The sequence below is a fragment of the Eumetopias jubatus genome, unplaced genomic scaffold (genome assembly GCF_037043125.1).
Source record: "Eumetopias jubatus isolate StellerSeaLion01/CBP00866 unplaced genomic scaffold, mEumJub1_p1.0 scaffold_13, whole genome shotgun sequence".
Classification (NCBI taxonomy): Eukaryota; Metazoa; Chordata; class Mammalia; order Carnivora; family Otariidae; genus Eumetopias; species Eumetopias jubatus.
Genome location: NW_028274819.1, coordinates 40389269 through 40409574, shown reverse-complemented (window position 1 = coordinate 40409574; position 20306 = coordinate 40389269). Strand labels below are relative to the sequence as shown.

The window sequence follows — 20306 nt, the reverse complement described above, 5'->3', positions numbered from 1 at the left end:
TTGAACATGAACATATCCCACAACCCAGAAATTGCATCCCTAGGTATATTCCCAAAAGAAATTTGTGCACATGTGCACTAGATACAGGTACAAGAATGTATAGTGATGTGATTGTAATAGCCCCAAACTAGAAACAATTCACTGAATACCAATACTAAGTTATATATATTATGCAGTGTGATATTATGCAACAGTGAAAGTGAATGAACTACAGAGACACAGTTAACATGGATAAATATCAGTTATATGATATTTAGCTAAAGTAATATGTACCTTATGATTCAAAAATAGGTGACACCGAATATGTTGCTTAAATATGCATAGAGGGTACAACTTTTTGTGTGTGTGATTTTAACAACTCTGAAGAATGGTTGGTAACCTCTGAGTATGAAAGATAGAGATGCAACCTATTAGAGGTACACAGGTTTCCAAGATATTGGTGATGTTCTACTAATTTGTGTGATTTTTATGGAGTCATTAACTTTAATATTTTTAAAATTGAACATATATTTCTTAAACATTCTATATGAATGATGTAATACACAATAGAGTGTTTTGAAAATACATTTAGTGAGTTCTAATGGTGAAGATCAATGGAACATTATTGATTATCCAAGATGTTTTTAATTGCCTCATATGTACAATAGTTAACACAGAGCCCAAGTGCTGGGAACACAGAAGGTGCTAAAAGTATTTGTCAAACAAAGGGAGGACTATGAAATCAGAACCTGATGGAACTTATGATCAAGTTAGGAATGTAAGTACAACATAAACATGGAAAGATAACACAAGGAACCATATATAAGGACTGTATGAGAATTATAGGCAGTAAATGCTGTAAAAATTCAGTCAAGAGTGGGGACACCTGGGTGGCTCAGTCGATTAAGCAGCTGCTTTGGCTCGGGTCATGATCCCAGGGTCCTGGGATCGAGTCCCACATCGGGCTCCTTGCTCAGCAGGGAGCTTGCTTCTCCCTCTTTCTCCCTCTGCTTGTGCTCTCTCTGTCAAATGAATAAAATCTTAAAAAAATTAAATAAATGAATTGGCTGCTTGAACACTTTAAAAAATTCAGTCAAGAGTGGTATTTATGAATGATATGATTAGAAGATGCCTAGTGGGGAAATTGGTATTTGAAGAAGTACTTGGCTAATATAATAATAACAATAATTGCTGACATTTATTGAATATTTAATACATACTAGGCACTGTTCTGAGTAATTTTTGTCTATTAACTCACTGAATCATTTTCTTAAGAACCATATAAAAGAAAAACTATATTAGCTCAGTCTGGCAGATGAGGATCTAAGGGTCAGAGGAGCAGGCAAAATACTTGTCCAGGGTCACACAGCTAAGAAATGGCAGAGTCAGGGTATAGGCAGTTGGACCTTAAGAGTCTTTGCTCCAGACCATTATGGTTTGCTGTCTCTTGGAGGATTGAGTTATATTTAGAACAGAAAATAACAGGTGAGGAGATGATGGCATTAACAGAATCAGGGCACCTGGAAAATCTGACATAAAATTAAGACACAAAGCTAGTAAAATAATTTGGAGGCAGATTATGAAAAGACTTGATATTTTACTTTGGTAGACAGTTAATTATATTTGTTGAACATCATAATATTTCAAATAATCTGAACTGTGGAGAGATGACTCTGAAGAAGTCACAAGGATTTTTGCCCATTCTCTAAAAGTTGAGGGGGTAGTAGGGAGAGATAGAGGGATGAAGAAACAGAGAGATTAAGAGATTACTTTGGACTTCTATGGTTAGATAAGACTTTAAGGAAGGTGAACATTAAGCAAGGTCTTTGAACAAGCATGAGTTGACTGTGTGCAGAGAGAAAAGAACTTCCTCCTATATAGGTCTTTTGATACAAAGGAGAGATAATTTTCTAGATAATGTGAAACATGTCAAAGAAATGCCATCTTTCTTTTTTTAAGATTTTATTTATTTATTTATTAGAGAGCAAGCGAGAGAGAAACAGCACGAGAGGGGAGAGGGTCAGAGGGAGAAGCAGGCTCCCCGCTGAACAGGGAGCCTGATGTGGGGCTGGATCCCAGGACTCCGGGATCACGACCTGAGCCGAAGGCAGTCACTTAACCAAATGAGCCACCCAGGCACCCAGAAATGCCTTCTTTCTAAGTTTATCTTTCTAGTTAAAATCTTTACCGAGGCAGGGAAAACATTAAAATGTTTATGGTTTATAAATTATCTCCTCTTTTGGATTAGAGAGATATGAAATGACCATAAATGGAGATACAATGTCTTTAAAATTAAGTGGATTTCCTTTTTTAAAAGAGCATGGGAGCACCTGGTTGGCTCAGTTTGAAGAGCATGCAACTCTTGACCTCAGGGTAGTGAGTTCAAGCCCCATGTTGGGTGTAGAGATTCCAAAAATAAATAAATAAACAGAGAAGAGCATAAAATAAATTTTTTTAAAAATGGAGATGAGATATATAGGAAATCTTAGTTTAATTTTTAATTTTTGACATCCATATGGAAAATAACTTCCATGTATTTAATGCTTTTTTTAAAAGTCCAGTACAGGATAGTGAGCATCATATCATATTATCATTGGATTTAATAGGTAAAACAGTTTTATGACTGGTCATCAGATTTAGAAAGTAGTTTACCTTCTTGTGAGGATCAAGAACTTCTTTGTGATCTCAAATCTAGTCCCTTATAATAGTTAGAAGTAAATATACATGCTCATCCTTAGAATCTTGAAACAGACATAAATTCTCAGAGTTTTAAGCTTCATAAGGTGTTTCTAAGAAGCCAGAGAGAGCTGACTTGCATTGCCTCAGGTATTAATAATAAATGAGAATGTGGGCTAAAAGGGATGGTACGATATGTTATTATTTGAAAAAAATGTGAAAACTGGTAAGTTATAGTAACAAGGCCTCCTTCAGCTTATGCAATGTAACATTACTACATGGAAAGTCTGTTTATCTGCAAATGCCAGACATGAAGGTAAATGTGTACCTTATTTATTTATTTATGATAGATGAGTACTTTATTATTATTTTTTTAAAGATTTTATTCATTTATTTGACAGAGACATAGTGAGAGAGGGAACACAGCGGGGGGACTGATAGAGGGAGAAGCAGGCTCCCTCGGGAACCTGTGGGACTCGATCCCAGCACCCTGGGATCATGACCTGAGCCAAAGGCAGACACTTAATGACTGAGCCACCCAGGCATGCTGATAGATGAGTACTTTAATACCAAGGTCATACAATAGACTTTTAAAGAAGTAAAGCACAGTAATTATGGAATTCTTTTTTTTTAAGATTTTATTTATTTGACAGAGAGAGCACAAGCAGAGGGAGAGAGAGGGAGAAGCAGGCTCCCTGCTGAGCAAGGAGCCTGATGCGGGACTCGATCCCAGGACCCTGGGATCATGACCCGGGCCGAAGGCAGCCGCTTAACCGACTGAGCCACCCAGTCCCTAATTATGGCATTCTTGATCCAAGTATTGCCTTCTGTTTCTTTTTAGATTACATAGTATCTGCAAACTCCAAATTAGTTATTGTCACAGCAGGTGCACGCCAACAGGAGGGAGAAAGTCGCCTTGCCCTGGTCCAACGTAATGTAACTATCATGAAATCAATCATTCCTACCATAGTCCAACATAGTCCTGACTGTAAGATGCTTATTGTTTCAAATCCAGGTAAGTCTTTATCCTCCCTTTAACTGAATAAAGATGATCTTTCCATACTATTTTTAAAAAACAATTTCATTGAGGTAATATTTCTGTACAATAAATTGCACACATTCAAAGTATATAAGAGAGATCTCCATTTCCCCTCCTTCCCTAGCTCCTGGCCACCACTCCTTTGTTTTTATGGGTTTGGCTATTTTAGAATCCACATATAAGTGACATCATAAAGTATTTGTCTTTCTCTGTCAGACTTACTTCACTTAACATAATGCCTTCAAGATCCATCCATGTTGTCACAAATGGCAGGATTTCCTTCTTTCTTGTAGCTGAATATTAAATTGTACATATATATATATACACACACACAATGTATACATATATATAAACATCTTTTTTTCTTGTGCTGTCTTTTTTTTATCTTCTTTTTTTAAAAAAGATTTTATTTATTTATTCATGAGAGAGAGAGGCAGAGGGAGGAGAAGCAGGCTCCCAAGGAGCAGGGAGCCAGATGCGGGACCCGATCCCAGGACTCTGGGATCCTGACCTGAGCCGAAGGCAGATGCTTAACCATCTGAGCCACCTAGGCGCCCTGCTGGGAGTTTTTTGATTACTGATTCAATTTCTTTGCTGGTTATCAGTCTATTCAAGTTTTCTATTTCCTCTTGTGGTTGTGGTAGTTTATGTTTCTAGGAATTTATCCATTTCTTCTAGGTTGTCCAATTTGTTGGCATATAGTTTTTCATAATATTCTGTTATAATCGTTTGTACTTCTTTTTTTTTTTAAAGATTTTATTTATTTATTTGACAGAGAGAGAGCAGGAGAGCACAAGCAGTGGGAGCAGCAGAGGGAGAGGGAGAAGCAGGCTCCCTGCTCAGCAGGGAGCCCGATGCGGGGCTTGATCCCAGGACCGTGGGATCATGACCTGAGCAGAAGGCAGTTGCTTAACCACCTGAGCCACCCAGGCGCCCCAACTGTTTGTATTTCTATGGTGTTCGTTGTTATTTCTCCTCTCTCCTTTCAAAGAACCAGTTCCTGGTTTCATTGATCTGTTCTATTTTTTAGTTTCTATTATCATTTATTTCTGCTCTAATCTTTATTATTTCCTTCCTTCTGCTGGCTTTATGTTTTGTTATTTTTTTTCTGGCTCCTTTAGGTGTAAGGTTAGATTGTTTATTTGAGATTTTCCTTGCTTCTTAAGGTAGGCATCTATTGCTATATAGTTCCTTCTTAGGACTGCTTTTACTACATCTCAAAGGTTTTGGACCTCTGTGTTTTCATTTTCATTTGTTTCCATGTATGTTTTAAAATTTCTTCTTCGATTTCCAGGTTGACCCGTTCATTGTTTAGTAGCATGTTGTTTAACCTCCATGTATTTGTGGTCTTCCCAAATTTTTTCTTGTGATTGACTTCTAGTTTCACAGTGTTGTGGTTGGAAAAGGTGTGTGGTTTGACTTCAATCTTTTTGTATTTGTTGAAGCTTGTTTTGTGACCTGATATATGATCTATTCTGGTGAATGTTCCATGTGCACTTGAAAAGAATGTGTATTCTGATGTTTTAAGATGAAATATTCTGAATATATCTGTTAAGTTCAACAGATTCTTTCTTCTTGATCCATTCTGTTGTTGATGCATTGCAGTTTTCATTTCACTCATTATATTCTTCAACTCTAGAATTTGGTTCTTTTTTATGATTTCTATCTCTTCATTGAATTTCTCATTTTGTTTTTCTGATTTCACTGAACTATTTCTGTGTTTTTTTTATAGCTCATTTAGCTTCCTTAAACCAGATATTTTGAATTCTTTGTTTGCTAAATCACAGATCTCCATGTCTTTGGGATTGATTACTGGAAGATTATTGAGAACCTTTGGTGGTGTCATGTTTCCCTGATATTTTTATGTTCCTTGAAGTCTTGTGTTACTGTCTTTGCATTTGAAGTAGCTATAACCTCCTCTAGTCTTTACCAACTTAGTTCAGGACAGAAATGTCTTCTGTCAGCCCTGCTAGGGATTCTGAGGCTTTCTAAGACCTATGTATATGCCTACTCCACACATCTTACACCCTGTTGTGGAAGGATTCTTAAGCTTCTATGCCTCATTTTGACCCTCAATGCAGTAGGCCAAGTGCTGACAGCCTCTCTTTTGCTTTCTGAAGGATGTGGCTTAAGTTGAAGTTTGCAGTTTCTTTCTGACCCACAGTTTTGGTCTAGCTTTCTGCCTGTGCTCACTAGCTGTTTGCTAATGCTCATTCTTGCCATTGGAAGTACATAAAGGGAGCCTACCATAGTAGGGTGTATATGGGGGTCTGTGTGTGGAATGCTGGGATTGCCTCTGGGTTAGTTGGGGGGATCCACTGGCAGGGCATCCCCAGTGGCTCATGGGCACACTTTCTGTTGGAGTCCACAACACATTTAGTAGGATCTATGTCCCATAATGCCCATTTGAGAGTCCTGTCTGCCACTGTCTTAGCTTCTTCTCATTCCCCAGTCATGGAGCTCAGGACTCAATACTTTGGATGGGGTGAGAAAGAAATGGGCTTCTTTGGTAGCAGTTTGCATAGCTAGTGAAGGTGGATGCTTACTCACAGACTCTGACTTTCCTTTGTGGGGGAAATCATGAGCTAAGAAGATCTCTTTTGGCACTGAGCTCTTCCACCTTGGGGAAGGAGTGATGCAAGTAAAGTCAGACTGTTCCTCTTACCCTCTTCAATGCATCCAAACTCATATTATTTTGCCCCAGTAGTGTGCTGGCACTTCTCTGCTGGAAACCTGGACTTCCAGAAAGGCTATCCTATCCATAAGTGGATTGTCTAAGACATTGTTTTCCAGGGGCTCCTAGACTGTAGTAAAGTGGGGCTGGAATTGGCTCATGGGCCATTGCAGGGTCCACAGCTGGAACTGAGGCCTCTGTGCCGATTACATGCCTGACTCATGGGTGAGTGAGTGTCCTCTGGGTTCCTTGGTGTATAGTGCTGGATCCCACCGCTCCAGCAAAGGCACTTCTGTCCATGGGTGGATGCCAGATTGTTGGTTTTGAGGGGTGGGTGGTGAGAAGGTTTGTCTTATTTGGCTGTGTTGCTGACATCATTCCACAGTGAGTATTGATAGATGTAATCACTCATGAAACCACCACTATAATCAAGATAAATACATTTCCATTACCTCTGAGTTTTCTTGTGCCTCTTTGCAGTCTGTCCCTTATTCTACCTCTGGCCCCATTTTCTGGAATCTCATATAATGGAATTGTACATTCATTAGTGAATGTAATCTTTTTTGTCTGGCTTCTTTCCCCTAGCATGATTTTTTTTTTTAAGATTTTATTTATTTATTCATGAGAGACAGACAGAGAGAGAGGCAGAGGGAGAAGCAGGCTCTCCAAAGGGCAGGGAACCCAATGCGGGACTCGATCCCAGGACCCTGGGATCATGACCTGAGCCGAAGGCAGATGCTTAACCATCTGAGCCACCCAGGCGCCCCTAGCATGATTATTTTGGGATTCATTCATGTTGCTTGGTATATCAGTGATCTGTTCTTTTTTTTAACTGCTGAAGAGTATTCTTTTAAATAATTTTAAATCCTCTTTATCTATTCATATCCATTTATCCATTGGTAGCTACTTAGGTTATTTCCAGTGTTTGGCTATTATGAATAAAGCTGCTGTAAACATTTGTGAATAAGTATTTTCATGGATGTATGTCATTATTTCTCTGGGTAAATACCTGGGTGGCTTATATGGTATGTATATGTTTAACTCTGTTAGAACCTGCCAAACAATTTTTCAAAGTGATTGTTCATTTTACATTCCCATCAGCACTAGAAGAGAGTTCTATTTGCTCCACATCCTTGCAAACACTTGGTATTGTCAGTCTTTTCAGTTTTAGTCATTCTAATATCATTATGGTTTTAATTAACTGTATTCCCTTCATGATCAAAGATGTTGAGCATTTTTCATGTGTTCCTTGGCTCTTAGTACATTTTCTTTTGTGAATGGTCTATTCATATCTTTCATTAAGATTTAAAAATTAGATCCTTTGACCTTTAATTCTTTTGACCTATAGCTCAACCTTTAATTGTTGAATTATAAGAGTTCTTATATACACTGTATACAAGTCCCTTTGTCAGATATAAGTATTGCATAAGTTTCTCTCAGTCTGTGGCTTGCTTTTTTGTGTTCTTAATGATATTTTTCAAAGAGTAAAGTATATCATTTGGTGAAGTCCAGTTTATCAATTTCTTATTTATGTTTTATGCTTTTTTTACTTTTATTTATTATTATTTTTAGAAGATTTATTTTATTTTATTATTTTTTTAAAAAGATTTTATTTATTTATTTGACAGAGAGAGATAGCGAGAGAGGGAACACAAGCAGGGGGAGTGAGAGAGGGAGAAGCAGGCTTCCTGCCGAGCAGGGAGCCCGATGTGGGATTCAATCCCAGGACCCTGGGATCATGACCTGAGCTGAAGGCAGACACTTAACGACTGAGCCACCCAGGCGTCCCTAAAAGATTTATTTTATTTATTTGAGAGAGTGAGCTTGAGCTGGGGGAGGGGTACAGAGGGAGAGGATCTCAAGCAGACTCAGCTCTGAGTACAGAGCCCTACAAGGGGCTCGATCTCACAACCCTGAGATCCTGACCTGAGCCTAAATCAGGAGCCAGCCAACTGAGCCACCCAGGCACCCTTATGTTCTTTTGACTTTTAGCTAAGAAACCTTTAGCCCACCCTAAGTCTGAAGATTTTCTCCTTTATTATTTTCTATAAGTTTTATCATTTTATCTTTTATATTTAGGACTTTAACTCATTTCATATTACTTTTAGTGTTTGATGTAAGGTATCATTCATTTTTTCAATGATGATATCCAGTTTTTCTAGCAACATTGTTAAAAATACTTTTTTTCTCCATTTGAATTACTTTTGACAACTTTTTTGAAAATTATCATTTATGTGAGTCTATTTCTAGATTCCCTATTTTTTCATTTATCTCCATTTATATTCTTTTTTTGTCATTTTCCATATATATTCTTTTATTATTATCACACTATCTTGATTATACTAAATCTTCAAATCAGTTAATGTAAATTCTCTTTGTTCTTCTTTTCTTTTTTTTCTCTGTTCTTCTTTTCTAAAATTACTTTGGGTATTATGTGTTGTTTTAATTTTCACATAAATTTTGCAGTTAGCTCATCTATTTCTATAAAAACACATGCTGGGATGTTAATCGGGATTGTGTTAGATCTATAGATTAATTTGGAGATTGTATCTGAACACTATTGAGTCTTCCAGTCCATGAATATGGAATATCTCTCTATGTATGTATGTCTTCTTTATTCTCTTTTAGCAATGTTTTGTAGTTTCCAGGGTATAGGTCTTACACAAATTTTATTAAATTATCCCTAAGCATTTCATATTTTTGATGCTATTATAAAAAAAGTTGTCTTTACATTTCATTTTCCCACTGATTATTGCTAGTATATAGAGATACTATTGTTTTTTGACTTTGTATCTTGAAAATGTTGCTAAGTTCACTTACTAATTCTAGTAATTTTATTCAAATTCTTAGGATATTCTGTGTATATTATCATGTCATCTGTAAACACAGTTTTATTAATTTTAATTCTTTCTTTCCAATTTGAAGACCTTTTTATTTTCTTGCCTCATTTCACTGGTTAAAACCTCCAATACAATGGTGAATGTAAGTAATAATGAGATACAAATCAGCATAACTCTGGAGTCTTGCTTCCTTCCTCCTTTTGGTAGCTTAACAGAGAGCTCTATCAGCTGAACTGAGCCAGCTTGTGGAGAGACAGCAAGGCCTTACGCTGATATCAGCATTCCTGGCATGCAAAGTTCTTTCTGGGGCCCTTGGTGTGTAGATCTTGGTCCTAGAAATACATACTCCTTACCATTGTTGCTAGACCCAGATATTCTTTGATAAATTTCTTGTTACTTGAGAAAACTAAGTGTTCCTTTCCCCCTCCAAAGCTAACTTAAAGATATGTAACAGTATGGTGGTGCGACTTGTTCTTGCTCTTGGAGGAGTTTCTAGAGAACACCCAGCTTGCTAGCCAAAGGAGGCTTCTCTGCACTTGGCTATATTGTGTACAGAGGATCCCTGCCTAACCTATGCTGTGGAATAATGAAAGTTCAGTGTACACAGTGTGGTTCCTTATTTCTCTGCTTCTCAGATTTTCTCCAGTAAACACTATTTATATCTATATCCTCTGGTGTTAGTGGCATGTGTCACCCTTGCACAAGTATTGAGAGGGTATGTACTCAATTAATTCTTTTTCTTGTGGGGAAAACATTTAGTCTTTCATCATTGAGTATGATGTTTAATGTGAGTTTTTTATGAAGTTCCCTTCATTTCATAGTTGCAGAAAGTTGTTTTTTAATTTAATTTAATTTAATTTAAAGATTTTATTTATTTATTTGACGGAGAGAGACACAGCGAGAGAGGGAACACAAGCAGGGGGAGTGGGAGAGGGAGAAGCAGGCTTCCCATGGAGCAGGGAGCCCGATGCGGGGCTTAATCCCAGGACCCTGGGATCATGACTTGAGCTGGAGGCAGACGTTCAATGACTGAGCCACCCGGGCACCCCTGATTTTTTTTTAAAGATTTAATTAATTTATTTATTTAGAGAGATTCCACTTGAGCAGGGGGACAGGCAGAGGGAGAGAGAGAGAGAGAATGTTAAGTAGACTTGCTCAGCAGGAAGCCCAAATTGGGGCTCAATGTAGAGCTTGATCCCAGGACCCTAAGATCATGACCTGAGCTGAAATCTAGAGTGTGATGCTCAACTGGCTGAGCCACCCAGGCGCCCCAGAAAGTTTTTTTTTTTTTTTAAATCATTAACGAATGTTGAACTTTGTCATTCACATCTGCATATGGCCCTGATCATGCGTGTGACCTTATTCTGGTAGGAGAGGCTGACAGATTAGATGAGGCTGTGGTGAGGGAGAGGCGAAATCTAAGTGTGCTTAAGAAGGTAGAATTGATTTACTGCTTATTTAATACAGAGGTACATTATCTCAAAAGAGGGGTTTTTTTTTGTTTTAAAATTCTTATCATGAATAATTTAACCTTTTTAACACCTATGTGAGAGATAAGCCTTATTTGTTTGTTAAGTTGCTTCACTTTGAACTCTGTAATGAATCTGTATTTGATTTTAAGACAGTTTATCTAGGGGTGCCTGGGTGGCTCAGTTGGTTAAGCATCTAACTCTTGATCTCAACTCAGGTCTTGACCTCAGGCCCCACATTGGGTTCCATGCTGGGCATGGAGCCTACTTAAAAAAATAAATAAATAAAAGTAAAAAATACAATTTATCTATTTAGAAAAGAAAATTGTAGAAGGAAGTTACCATTAATTTTTTTCTAACAAATTATTCCTCCTAGTGGATATTTTGACATATGTGGTCTGGAAGCTAAGTGGCTTACCTGCAACTCGTGTAATTGGAAGTGGTTGTAATCTAGACTCTGCCCGTTTCCGTTACTTAATTGGAGAGAAATTGGGTGTCCATCCCACAAGCTGCCATGGTTGGATTATTGGAGAACATGGTGATTCTAGTGGTAAGTAGAAACCTATTATCATAATGTAATCATACTTCTTGTCTCTAATCATGCTTATTTCCTTTAAAGTCTATTTTTTTCTGATATTAATATAGCTACATAACTTTCATTTTGTTCATATTGCCCTGGTGTATCTTTCTCTATTCCTATACTTTGTCTTCTGTTCATGGATTTAGCTGTCTCTCATAAAATAGTGCACATAGCATATAGCTGTTTTAAAAGTCAATGAGTGCTTCTCTTATCTGGAGAACTTAAACTTAGTGTGATTTTTAAGCAGCAACATTATTAAGATATAATTCACATACTATAAAATTCATCCATTTAAAGTGTGTAATTCACTGGATTTTAATATAGTCAAAGAGTTGTGCAACCTTTACTACAAGATAATTACGGAACATTTTCATCACCCCAAAAAGAAACGCCCATTCCTGTGGTCACACCCACCCCAGCCCCAACCTACTTTCTGATTTGTTTATTTCAGATTTTTCATGTAAGTAAAATTTATAATATGTGGTTTAAACTATTACTTAGGCCACACGAACCTTTTTCTTTTCTGGACTTAAACATTTAATATCTGCTGTACAGTAGAACTTTCTACTTCTTACAATGTTCTCTAATTGTATCATGTGTGCAAATCTTTCCATAATGTCAATAAACCCATTTTATAGGGAATAGGGACCATTTGTTCATTCATTCAATTGTTCATTAATTCAAAACATTTAATGAGCCCTTCTATTTTCCTTATATTTCAAGGGTCATAGTACAATAAATATTTTTTAAACCATGATAAAATTTATGGTATGCTTTAAAACATTTTTCACTTAAGTATATATAACATATGCAGAAAAATTATACAGAATATAAATTTATAGCTCAATAAATCATCAAATAGTGAACACATCTGTGTAATTACCACTCTGGTAAATGGACTTTCTGCTCTGGCATGCATTTACCACTCTGGTAAAAGACACTTTCATGTCCTCTCTCAATTACTGTCCTTCCTTTTCCCAAGCTAAACTTCTCATATCATAGTATTTTACTTTTAAAAATAAATGTTCCAGTGCCTTAATTTGACCCTGTTTGCTTGTGTTATTTTCTTAACTGAGTTCTTCCTCCTCAAAGTCATTAAAAATAATTTTCCTAGGTATGTTTTAATGTCTCACATTTAATATTCCAGAATTTTATTTTTTATAAAGTAGTATATTCTGATTAGTATTGATTTGAATATATTTATTATTCTGTTTAGTGAGATTTTCTTTTGTTTCTTTTTTCTTCTCTGCTTTCTACTGGATCATTTAAACTTTAATTTCCTCTACTACTTTGGTTTATACACTCACTTTGTAAGTGGTTATCTATATTCATACTTGACCTCAAAATAGTGTGTTTATTCTTCTTTGGAATAATACATAGAACTTAGAATGCATTAAGTTTGATTGGCCTTGTTCTCTCACATATGTAATTACGGTTGACCCTTGAACGACGTGGAGATTAGGGGTTCCAATCCCCACACAGTTGAAAATCTGTGTATAACTTTTGACTCCCCCAAAACTTAATTACTGATAGTCTACTGTTGACTGGAAGCCTTAATGATAACATAAACAGTTAATTCCGAGTATGTTATATATATTATATGCTGTTTTCTTTATAATAATACATGGTTTATCTGCAAGTTTTTTTCAAATTGTTGCACATCTCCAAAACATTTTCCAATATACTTATTGGGAAAAATTCTTGTATAAGTGGACTCACACAGTTCAAACCTGTGTTGTTCAAGGGACAACAGTATTAACTACATTTTTTGGTTCCATTCTGTTTTCATATCCCCAAACTAATTATTACTATTTAAGTATAATATCTGTCTGGATTTGTGTACATGTTTGCCAGTTGTATTGCTTATCTTTATTTCCTGTATCTCACTCCTTCCCCTGGATTCAATTCTTTCTTCCTGAAGTATATCCTGTCAGTTTTGTTTATGTGAAACTGTTTTAGTTTCACCTCATTTTGAATGACAGTTTAACTGATATAAGATTTGAGGTTGACAGTTATTCCCTGTCAGCTCTTTGTTACTGTCGAGTAGTGTTTGTTGCTCTTTTCCTTCTAGTTGCTTATGATAGTTTATCTTATCTTATCCTTTTCTTTGTGGATTCTGTAGTTACATCTTGCTTTAAATGCCTCCTATACCACACAATTATGAACAATTTCTACTACGTATTTTTTTAAATTTTATTTTATTATGTTAATCACCATACATTACATCATTAGTTTTTGATGTAGTGTTCCATGATTCATTGTTTGTGTATAACACCCAGTGCTCCATGCAGTACGTGCCCTCTTTAATACCCATCACCAGGCTAACCCATCCCCTCACCCACCTCTCCTCTAGAACCCTCAGTTTGTTTCCCGGAGTCCATAGTGTCTCATGGTTCGTCTTACATATTTTTCTAATACTTTATAATTTTGGTTTTTTACATTTCTTTCTTTTGTCCATTTCAAACTTATTTTTATATATGTGTAAGGTAGCAACCTAACTTTATAATATAACCCCATTGAACTCAAAGAACTGATGCAGTACTGGAAAGAAGAGTTTATTCTGAGATATATCTCTTTTAGTGCCCTTGTGGAGTGGGGTGAATGTTGCTGGTGTTGCTCTGAAGACTCTAGACCCTAAATTAGGAACTGATTCAGACAAAGACCAGTGGAAAAATATCCATAAACAAGTTGTTGAAAGGTAACAGTACTCATTCAATGTCTCAGTTCCTTAATAATCAGTCTTAAGAATTAGTTTCACAGACAAAAAGTATATAGTTGATTTTTGCCTTTTGTGAGATAAATAACCTGAAAATCCCCAAATTCAGACTTATATTATGCATAGCTTTCTTTGGGGTTCACTTTTTAAAAGGAAAATCTGCTTATCATTTCACAAGAACTCATATGTGTTTGAGGGTAATATAGCATGGTGATTATGATCATGGACTTTGGAACCAGGTTGCTGAGGCTTGAAACCTGGCTTCATTTATTAGTGGTATGATATTGAGAACTTATTTAAAATATTAAAAGCGCAGTTTCTTCATCTTTTTTTCTGTTGAAGTATAATTAACATACCATGTTATACTAGTTTCAGGTATACAACATACTGATATTCATGGACAATTCTATACATTAATCAGTGCTCACCACAGTAAGTGTAGTCAACGTCTGTCATCATACAACGTTATTACAATATTATTGGCTATATCTCTATGCTGTACTTTTCATCTCCATCATTTATTTATTTCATAACTAGAAGTTTGTATCTATTAATCCCTTTTATCTGTTTTGCCCATCCCTCCACCACCTCCCTTCTGGCAACTACTAGTTTCTTTTCTGTATTAAAAGATCTGTTTTTTGTTTGTTTTGTTTTTTATATTCCACATATAAGTGAAATTGTATGGTATTGGTATTTCTCTGTCTTATTTTACCTAGAATAATGCCCTCTAAGTTTATACATACTGTTGCAAATGGTAAGATTTCATTCTTTTTTATGGATGAATAATATTCCACCACATCATCTTTATCCATTCATCTATTGATGGGCACTTGGGTGGCTTCCATATTTTGGCTATTGTAAATAATGCTGCACATCATTTTCCTCATGTTTAAAATGGGGATAATAATAGAGCCTATGAAGATTATTATGAACAGTAAGTGAGTTAGTACATGTAAAATGCTTAGAACAGTGCCTAGAAATTATTAAGTGTTCATCAAATGATTTGATGAAAAGAAACATGAAATCAATCAGATGATCAGAAGTTAACTAGGTTTACTTATAAGTAAAATAAGTGTCTGACTCTGTATACATCAGCTTTAACCGCACACATGATTTTCCCTCATGCTTTAGTCAAGCATATTAGTAGAAGTTATAGAACTTAGAAATAACTTTTGGATAGTCAAAACTGGAATATTAAATCTACCAAAACATACATCTAGATATATGGGGGGAGGGGCAGAGGGAGAGAATCTTCAAGCAGATTCCCTGCGAATAAGTACAGAGCCCTATGCAGGCGCTTGACCTCATGACATGAGATCATGTCCTGAGCTGAAACCAATAGTTGGACGGTCAACTGACTAAGCCACCCAGGCACCCTGATAGTATCTTTTAATGTACAAAATTTTAAAACTTTCATGAAATCCAATTTGCCTTTTTCTTCCTTTTGTTGCTTTTGTTGTTATATCAAAGAAAGCATTGCCAAATGCAATGTTGTGAAGCTTTTACCGTATGCTTTCATGTAAAAGTTTCATAGTTTTAGGTCTTATATTTATATCCTATCCATCTTGAGTTAATTTTTGTATATGGTCTTAGGTAAGGGCCCAACTTCATTCTTCTTCATGTGAATATCTAGTTTTTCCAGCATAATTTGTTGAAAAGACTATCCTTTCCCCATTCAGTGGTTTTGGCACCCTTGTTGAAAATCAATTGACCATAGATATATAAATCTATTTTTGGAATCTCTATTCTATTTTATTGGTCTATATGTTTATCTTGATGTCAGTACTACACTGTTCTGTATACTGTAGCTTTGTGGTAAGTTTTGAAATTAGGAAGTGTGAGTCCTTCAGTTTTGTTCTTCCTTTTCAAGATTGTTTTGGCTATTCAGAGTCCTTGAGATTCCATATGAATTTTAGGATGGGTTTTTCTGGTTCTGCAAAAAATATCTTCAGGATTTTGATGGGGATTGCATTGAATCTGTAGATCACTTTGGGCTTATTTATGTTATCTTTAATTTCTTTCAGCAGTATTTTGTAGTTTTTATTATACAAGTCTTTCACTTCCACGGTTAAGTTAATTCTTAAGATTTATTCTTTTTGATGTTGTAAGTAGAATTGTTTTCTTAATTTTCTTTTTATATTGTTCATTGTTATTGTATAGAAATGCAATTTTTGTATGTCGACTTTATATCTTGTTACTTGGCTGAGTTCATTTATTAGTTCTAACAACGTGTGTGTGTGTGTGTGTGTGTGTGTGTGTGTGTGTGATTTTTAGAGTTATCTGCATATAAGATCATGCAGTCTGTGAGCAGAGATAGTTTTACTTCTTTCCAGTTTGGATGCCTTTTATTTCTCTCTCTTGTCTAATTGCTCTGGATAGAATTTCCAATACTGTGTTGAATAGAAGTGGCAAAAGTGGGCATTTTTGCCTTGTTCCTGATCTTAAAGGAAAAACTTTCAGCCAAATTCAGGGGCATTTTCAAAGAACCATACACCATACACCATATACACCATGACCAAGTGAGGTTTATTCCTGGAATGGAATGCAAGTATGGTTCAATATACCAAAATTCATCAATGTAATTTGACACATTAACATAATAAGACAAAAACAGATTATCATCCCATTTGATGCAAAAAAATCATTTGACAAAATTCAACACCTTTTCATAATAAGAACTTAAGAAATAAAAAATTAAAAAAAAAGAAACTAGGAATTAAGGAAACTACCTCCACATAATAAAAGCCATATATAAAAAACCTACAGTGATCATAGTCAATGGTGAAAGACTGAAAGTTTTTCCTTTAAGATCAGGAACAAGGCAAAAATGCCCACTTTTGCCACTTCTATTCAACACAGTATTGGAAATTCTATCCAGAGCAATTAGGCAAGAGAGAGAAATAAAAGGCATCCAAACTGGAAAGAAGTAAAACTATCTCTGCTCACAGACGACATGATCTTATATGCAGATAACTCTAGAAAACCTGAATGTTGAAAAAGAAAACCAAAGCTGGTGGCATCACAATTCCGGACTTCAAGCTCTACTACAAAGCTGTCATCATCAAGACATATCAGTGAGATCATATGATAATTGTCTTTCTCTGATTGACTTACTTCGCTTAGCATAATACCCTCTAGTTCCATCCATGTCATTGCAAATGGCAAGATTTCATTTTTTTGATGGCTGCATAATATTCCATTGTATATATATAACCACATCTTCTTTATCCATTCATCTGTTGTTGGACATCTGGGTTCTTTCTATAGTTTGGCTATTGAGGACATTGCTGCTATGAACATTGGGGTACAGGTGCCCCTTCAGATTACTGCATTTGTATCTTTGGGGTAAATACCCAGTAGAGCAATTGCTGGGTCGTAGGGTAGCTCTATGTTCAACTTTTTGAGGAACCTCCATACTGTTTTCCAGAGTGGCTGCACCAGCTTGCATTCCCACCAATAGTGTAGGAGGGTTCCCCTTTCTCCGCATCCTCGCCAACATCTGTCATTTCCTGACTTGTTAATTTTAGCCATTCTGACTGGTATGAGGTGGTATCTCATTGTGGTTTTGATTTGTATTTCCCTGATGCCTTGTGATGTTGAACACTTTTTCATGTGTCTGTTGGCCATTTGGATGTCTTCTTTGCAGAAATGTCTGTTCATGTCTTCTGCCCATTTCTTGATTGGATTATTTGTTCCTTGGGTGTTGAGTTTGATAAGTTCTTTATAGATTTTGCCCTTTATCTGATATGTCATTTGCAAATATCTTCTCCCATTCTGTCAGTTGTCTTTTGGTTTTGTTGACTGTTTCCTTTGCTGTGCAAAAGCTTCTTATCTTGATGAAGTCCCAATAGTTCATTTTTGCTCTTCCTTCCCTTGCCTTTGGTGATGTGTCCAGGAAGATGTTGCTGCGGCTGAGGTCGAAGAGGTTGCTGCCTGTGTTCTCCTCAAGGATTTTGATGGATTCCTGTCTCACATTTAGGTCTTTCATCCATTTTGAGTCTATTTTTGTGTATGGTGTAAGGAAATGGTCCAGTTTCATTTTTCTGCATGTGGCTGTCCAATTTTCCCAACACCATTTGTTGAAGAGACTGTCTTTTTCCATTGGATATTCTTTCCTGCTTTGTCAAAGATTTGAGGGTCCATTTCTGAGTTCTCTCTTCTGTTCCATTGATCTATGTGTCTGTTTTTGTGCCAGTACCATACTGTCTTGATGATTATAGCTTTGTAGTAGAGCTTGAAGTCCGGAATTGTGATGCCACTAGCTTTGGTTTTCTTTTTCAACATTCCTCTGGCTTTTCGGGGTCTTTTCTGGTTCCATATAAATTTTAGGATTGTTTGTTCCATTTCTGTGAAAAAAGTTGATGGTATTTTGATAGGGATTGCATTGCATGTGTAAATTGCTCTAGGTAGCATAGACATTTTCATAATATTTGTTCTTTCAATCTATGAGCATGGAACGTTTTTCCATTTTTTTGTGTCTTCCTCAATTTCTTTAATGAGTATTCTATAGTTTTCTGAGTGCAGATCCTTTGCCTCTTTGGTTAGATTTGTTCCTAGGTATCTTATGGTTTTGGGTGCAATTGTAAATGGGATCGACTCCTTAATTTCTCTTCCTTCTGTCTCGTTGTTGGTATATAGAAATGCAAGTGATTTCTGTGCATTGATTTTATATCCTGCCACTTTACTGAATTCCTGTATGAGTTCTTGCAGTTTTGGGGTGGAGTCTTTTGGGTTTTCCACATAAAGTATCATATCATCTGCAAAGAGTGAGAATTTGACTTCTTCTTTGCCATTCGGATGCCTTTTATTTCTTTTTGTTGTCTGATTGCTGAGGCTAGGACTTCTAGTACTGTGTTGAACAGCAGTGGTGATAGTGGACATCCCTGCCGTGTTCCTGACCTTAGGGGAAAAGCTGTCAGTTTTTCCCCATTGAGAATGGTATTTGCTGTGGGTTTTTCATAAATGGCTTTTATGATATTGAGGTATGTACCCTCTATCCCTACACTGTGAAGAGTTTTAATCAAGAAAGGTTGCTGTACTTTGTCAAATGGCTTTTTCTGCATCTATTGAGAGTGTCATATGGTTCTTGTCCTTTCTTTTATTAATGTAGTGTATCACATTGATTGATTTGCGGATGTTGAAGCAACTTTGCAGCCCAGGAATAAATCCCACTTGGTTGTGGTGAATAATCCTTTTAATGTACTGTTGGATCCTATTGGCTAGTATCTTGGTGAGAATTTTTGTTTTCTATATGCCTTACAGCTTTTGTTCCTCATTTCCTGTATTATTGTCGTCTTTTGTGTTTAGTTGTTTTTTTTGTAGTGAAATATTTAAATTGCTTCTGTATATATTCTGTAACTATTATAGTTGTTTTCTTTTTGGTTACCATGGGTATTGCACTTAACATCCTAGTGTTATAACACACTTATTTGAATTTGTACCAGCTTAACTTCAGTAACATACAAAATCTCTGCTCCTTTACAGCTCCATCCTCACCCCTTTTGATTATCAATTTCAAAAATAACATGTTTGGAGTGCCTAGGTGGCTCAGTCATTAAGCATCTGCCTTTGGCTCAAGTCATGATCCCAGGGTCCTGGGATCGAGCCCAGCATTGGGCTACCTGCTCAGCAGGAAGCCTGCTTCTCCCTCTCCCACTCCCCCTGCTTGTGTTCCCTCTCTCGCTGTGTATATCTCTGTCAAATAAATAAATAAAATCTTTAAAAAGAAAATTACATGTTTGTACATTGAATGCCCCCAAAACAAACTAATAATTCTTTTAACTGCATTAGTCTTTTGGACTTGAAAACAGGAATTACAAACTAAAGTCACAATACTATCTTTTTGATTGCTTTTTAAAAAATGTATTGGTCTGTTAAATTACTCCAAAAACAAAAAAGTAGAATTGCAACCACTGTTACAATATTACTAGCTTTTTATAATTTTGCCCATGCATTTTCCTTTATTGATGTCTTTATTTTTTCATATGGCTTTGAGTTACTGTTCACTTTTCCCTACAGAATTCCATTGAGTGTTTCTTGCAGGTCAGGTCTAGTGGTGATGACTCCCTCAGCTTCTGTGTCTTTGGGGATATCTTAATTTCTCTCTCACTTTAGAAGGACAGTTTGCCAAATATAAAATATAAGATCCTTTGTTGACATTTTTTTTTTCTTTTAGGACTTTGAATGTATTTGCCCACTGCCTTCTGGACTCTAAAGTTTCTAATGAGAAATCTGCTGATAATCTTATTGTTTACTTTTCTTCAGTGTTTTTTCTTTCTGTTCCTCAGATTCAGTAATTTCCATTGTTCTGTCTTTAAGTTTGCTGATTCTTTC

At 36.1% G+C, this 20306-nt stretch overlaps 1 protein-coding gene across 4 annotated transcripts in view; it reads left to right on the top strand.

Moving 5' to 3' along the window:
* The window catches only part of LOC114219994 (L-lactate dehydrogenase C chain), a 45753-nt gene that overhangs the window by 15098 nt on the left and 10349 nt on the right, over positions 1 to 20306 (top strand). Inside the window, exons 3-5 of one of the 4 annotated variants that reach the window (XM_028117698.2) lie at positions 3539 to 3670; positions 11054 to 11227; positions 13838 to 13955. In XM_028117698.2, coding sequence (XP_027973499.1) covers positions 3539 to 3670; positions 11054 to 11227; positions 13838 to 13955 — 424 coding nt within the window. Of the gene's footprint in view, positions 1 to 3496; positions 3671 to 11038; positions 11228 to 13837; positions 13956 to 20306 lie in introns of all 4 variants that reach the window. The other 3 variants (XM_028117697.2, XM_088018185.1, XM_028117699.2) reach the window with 3 other exon arrangements.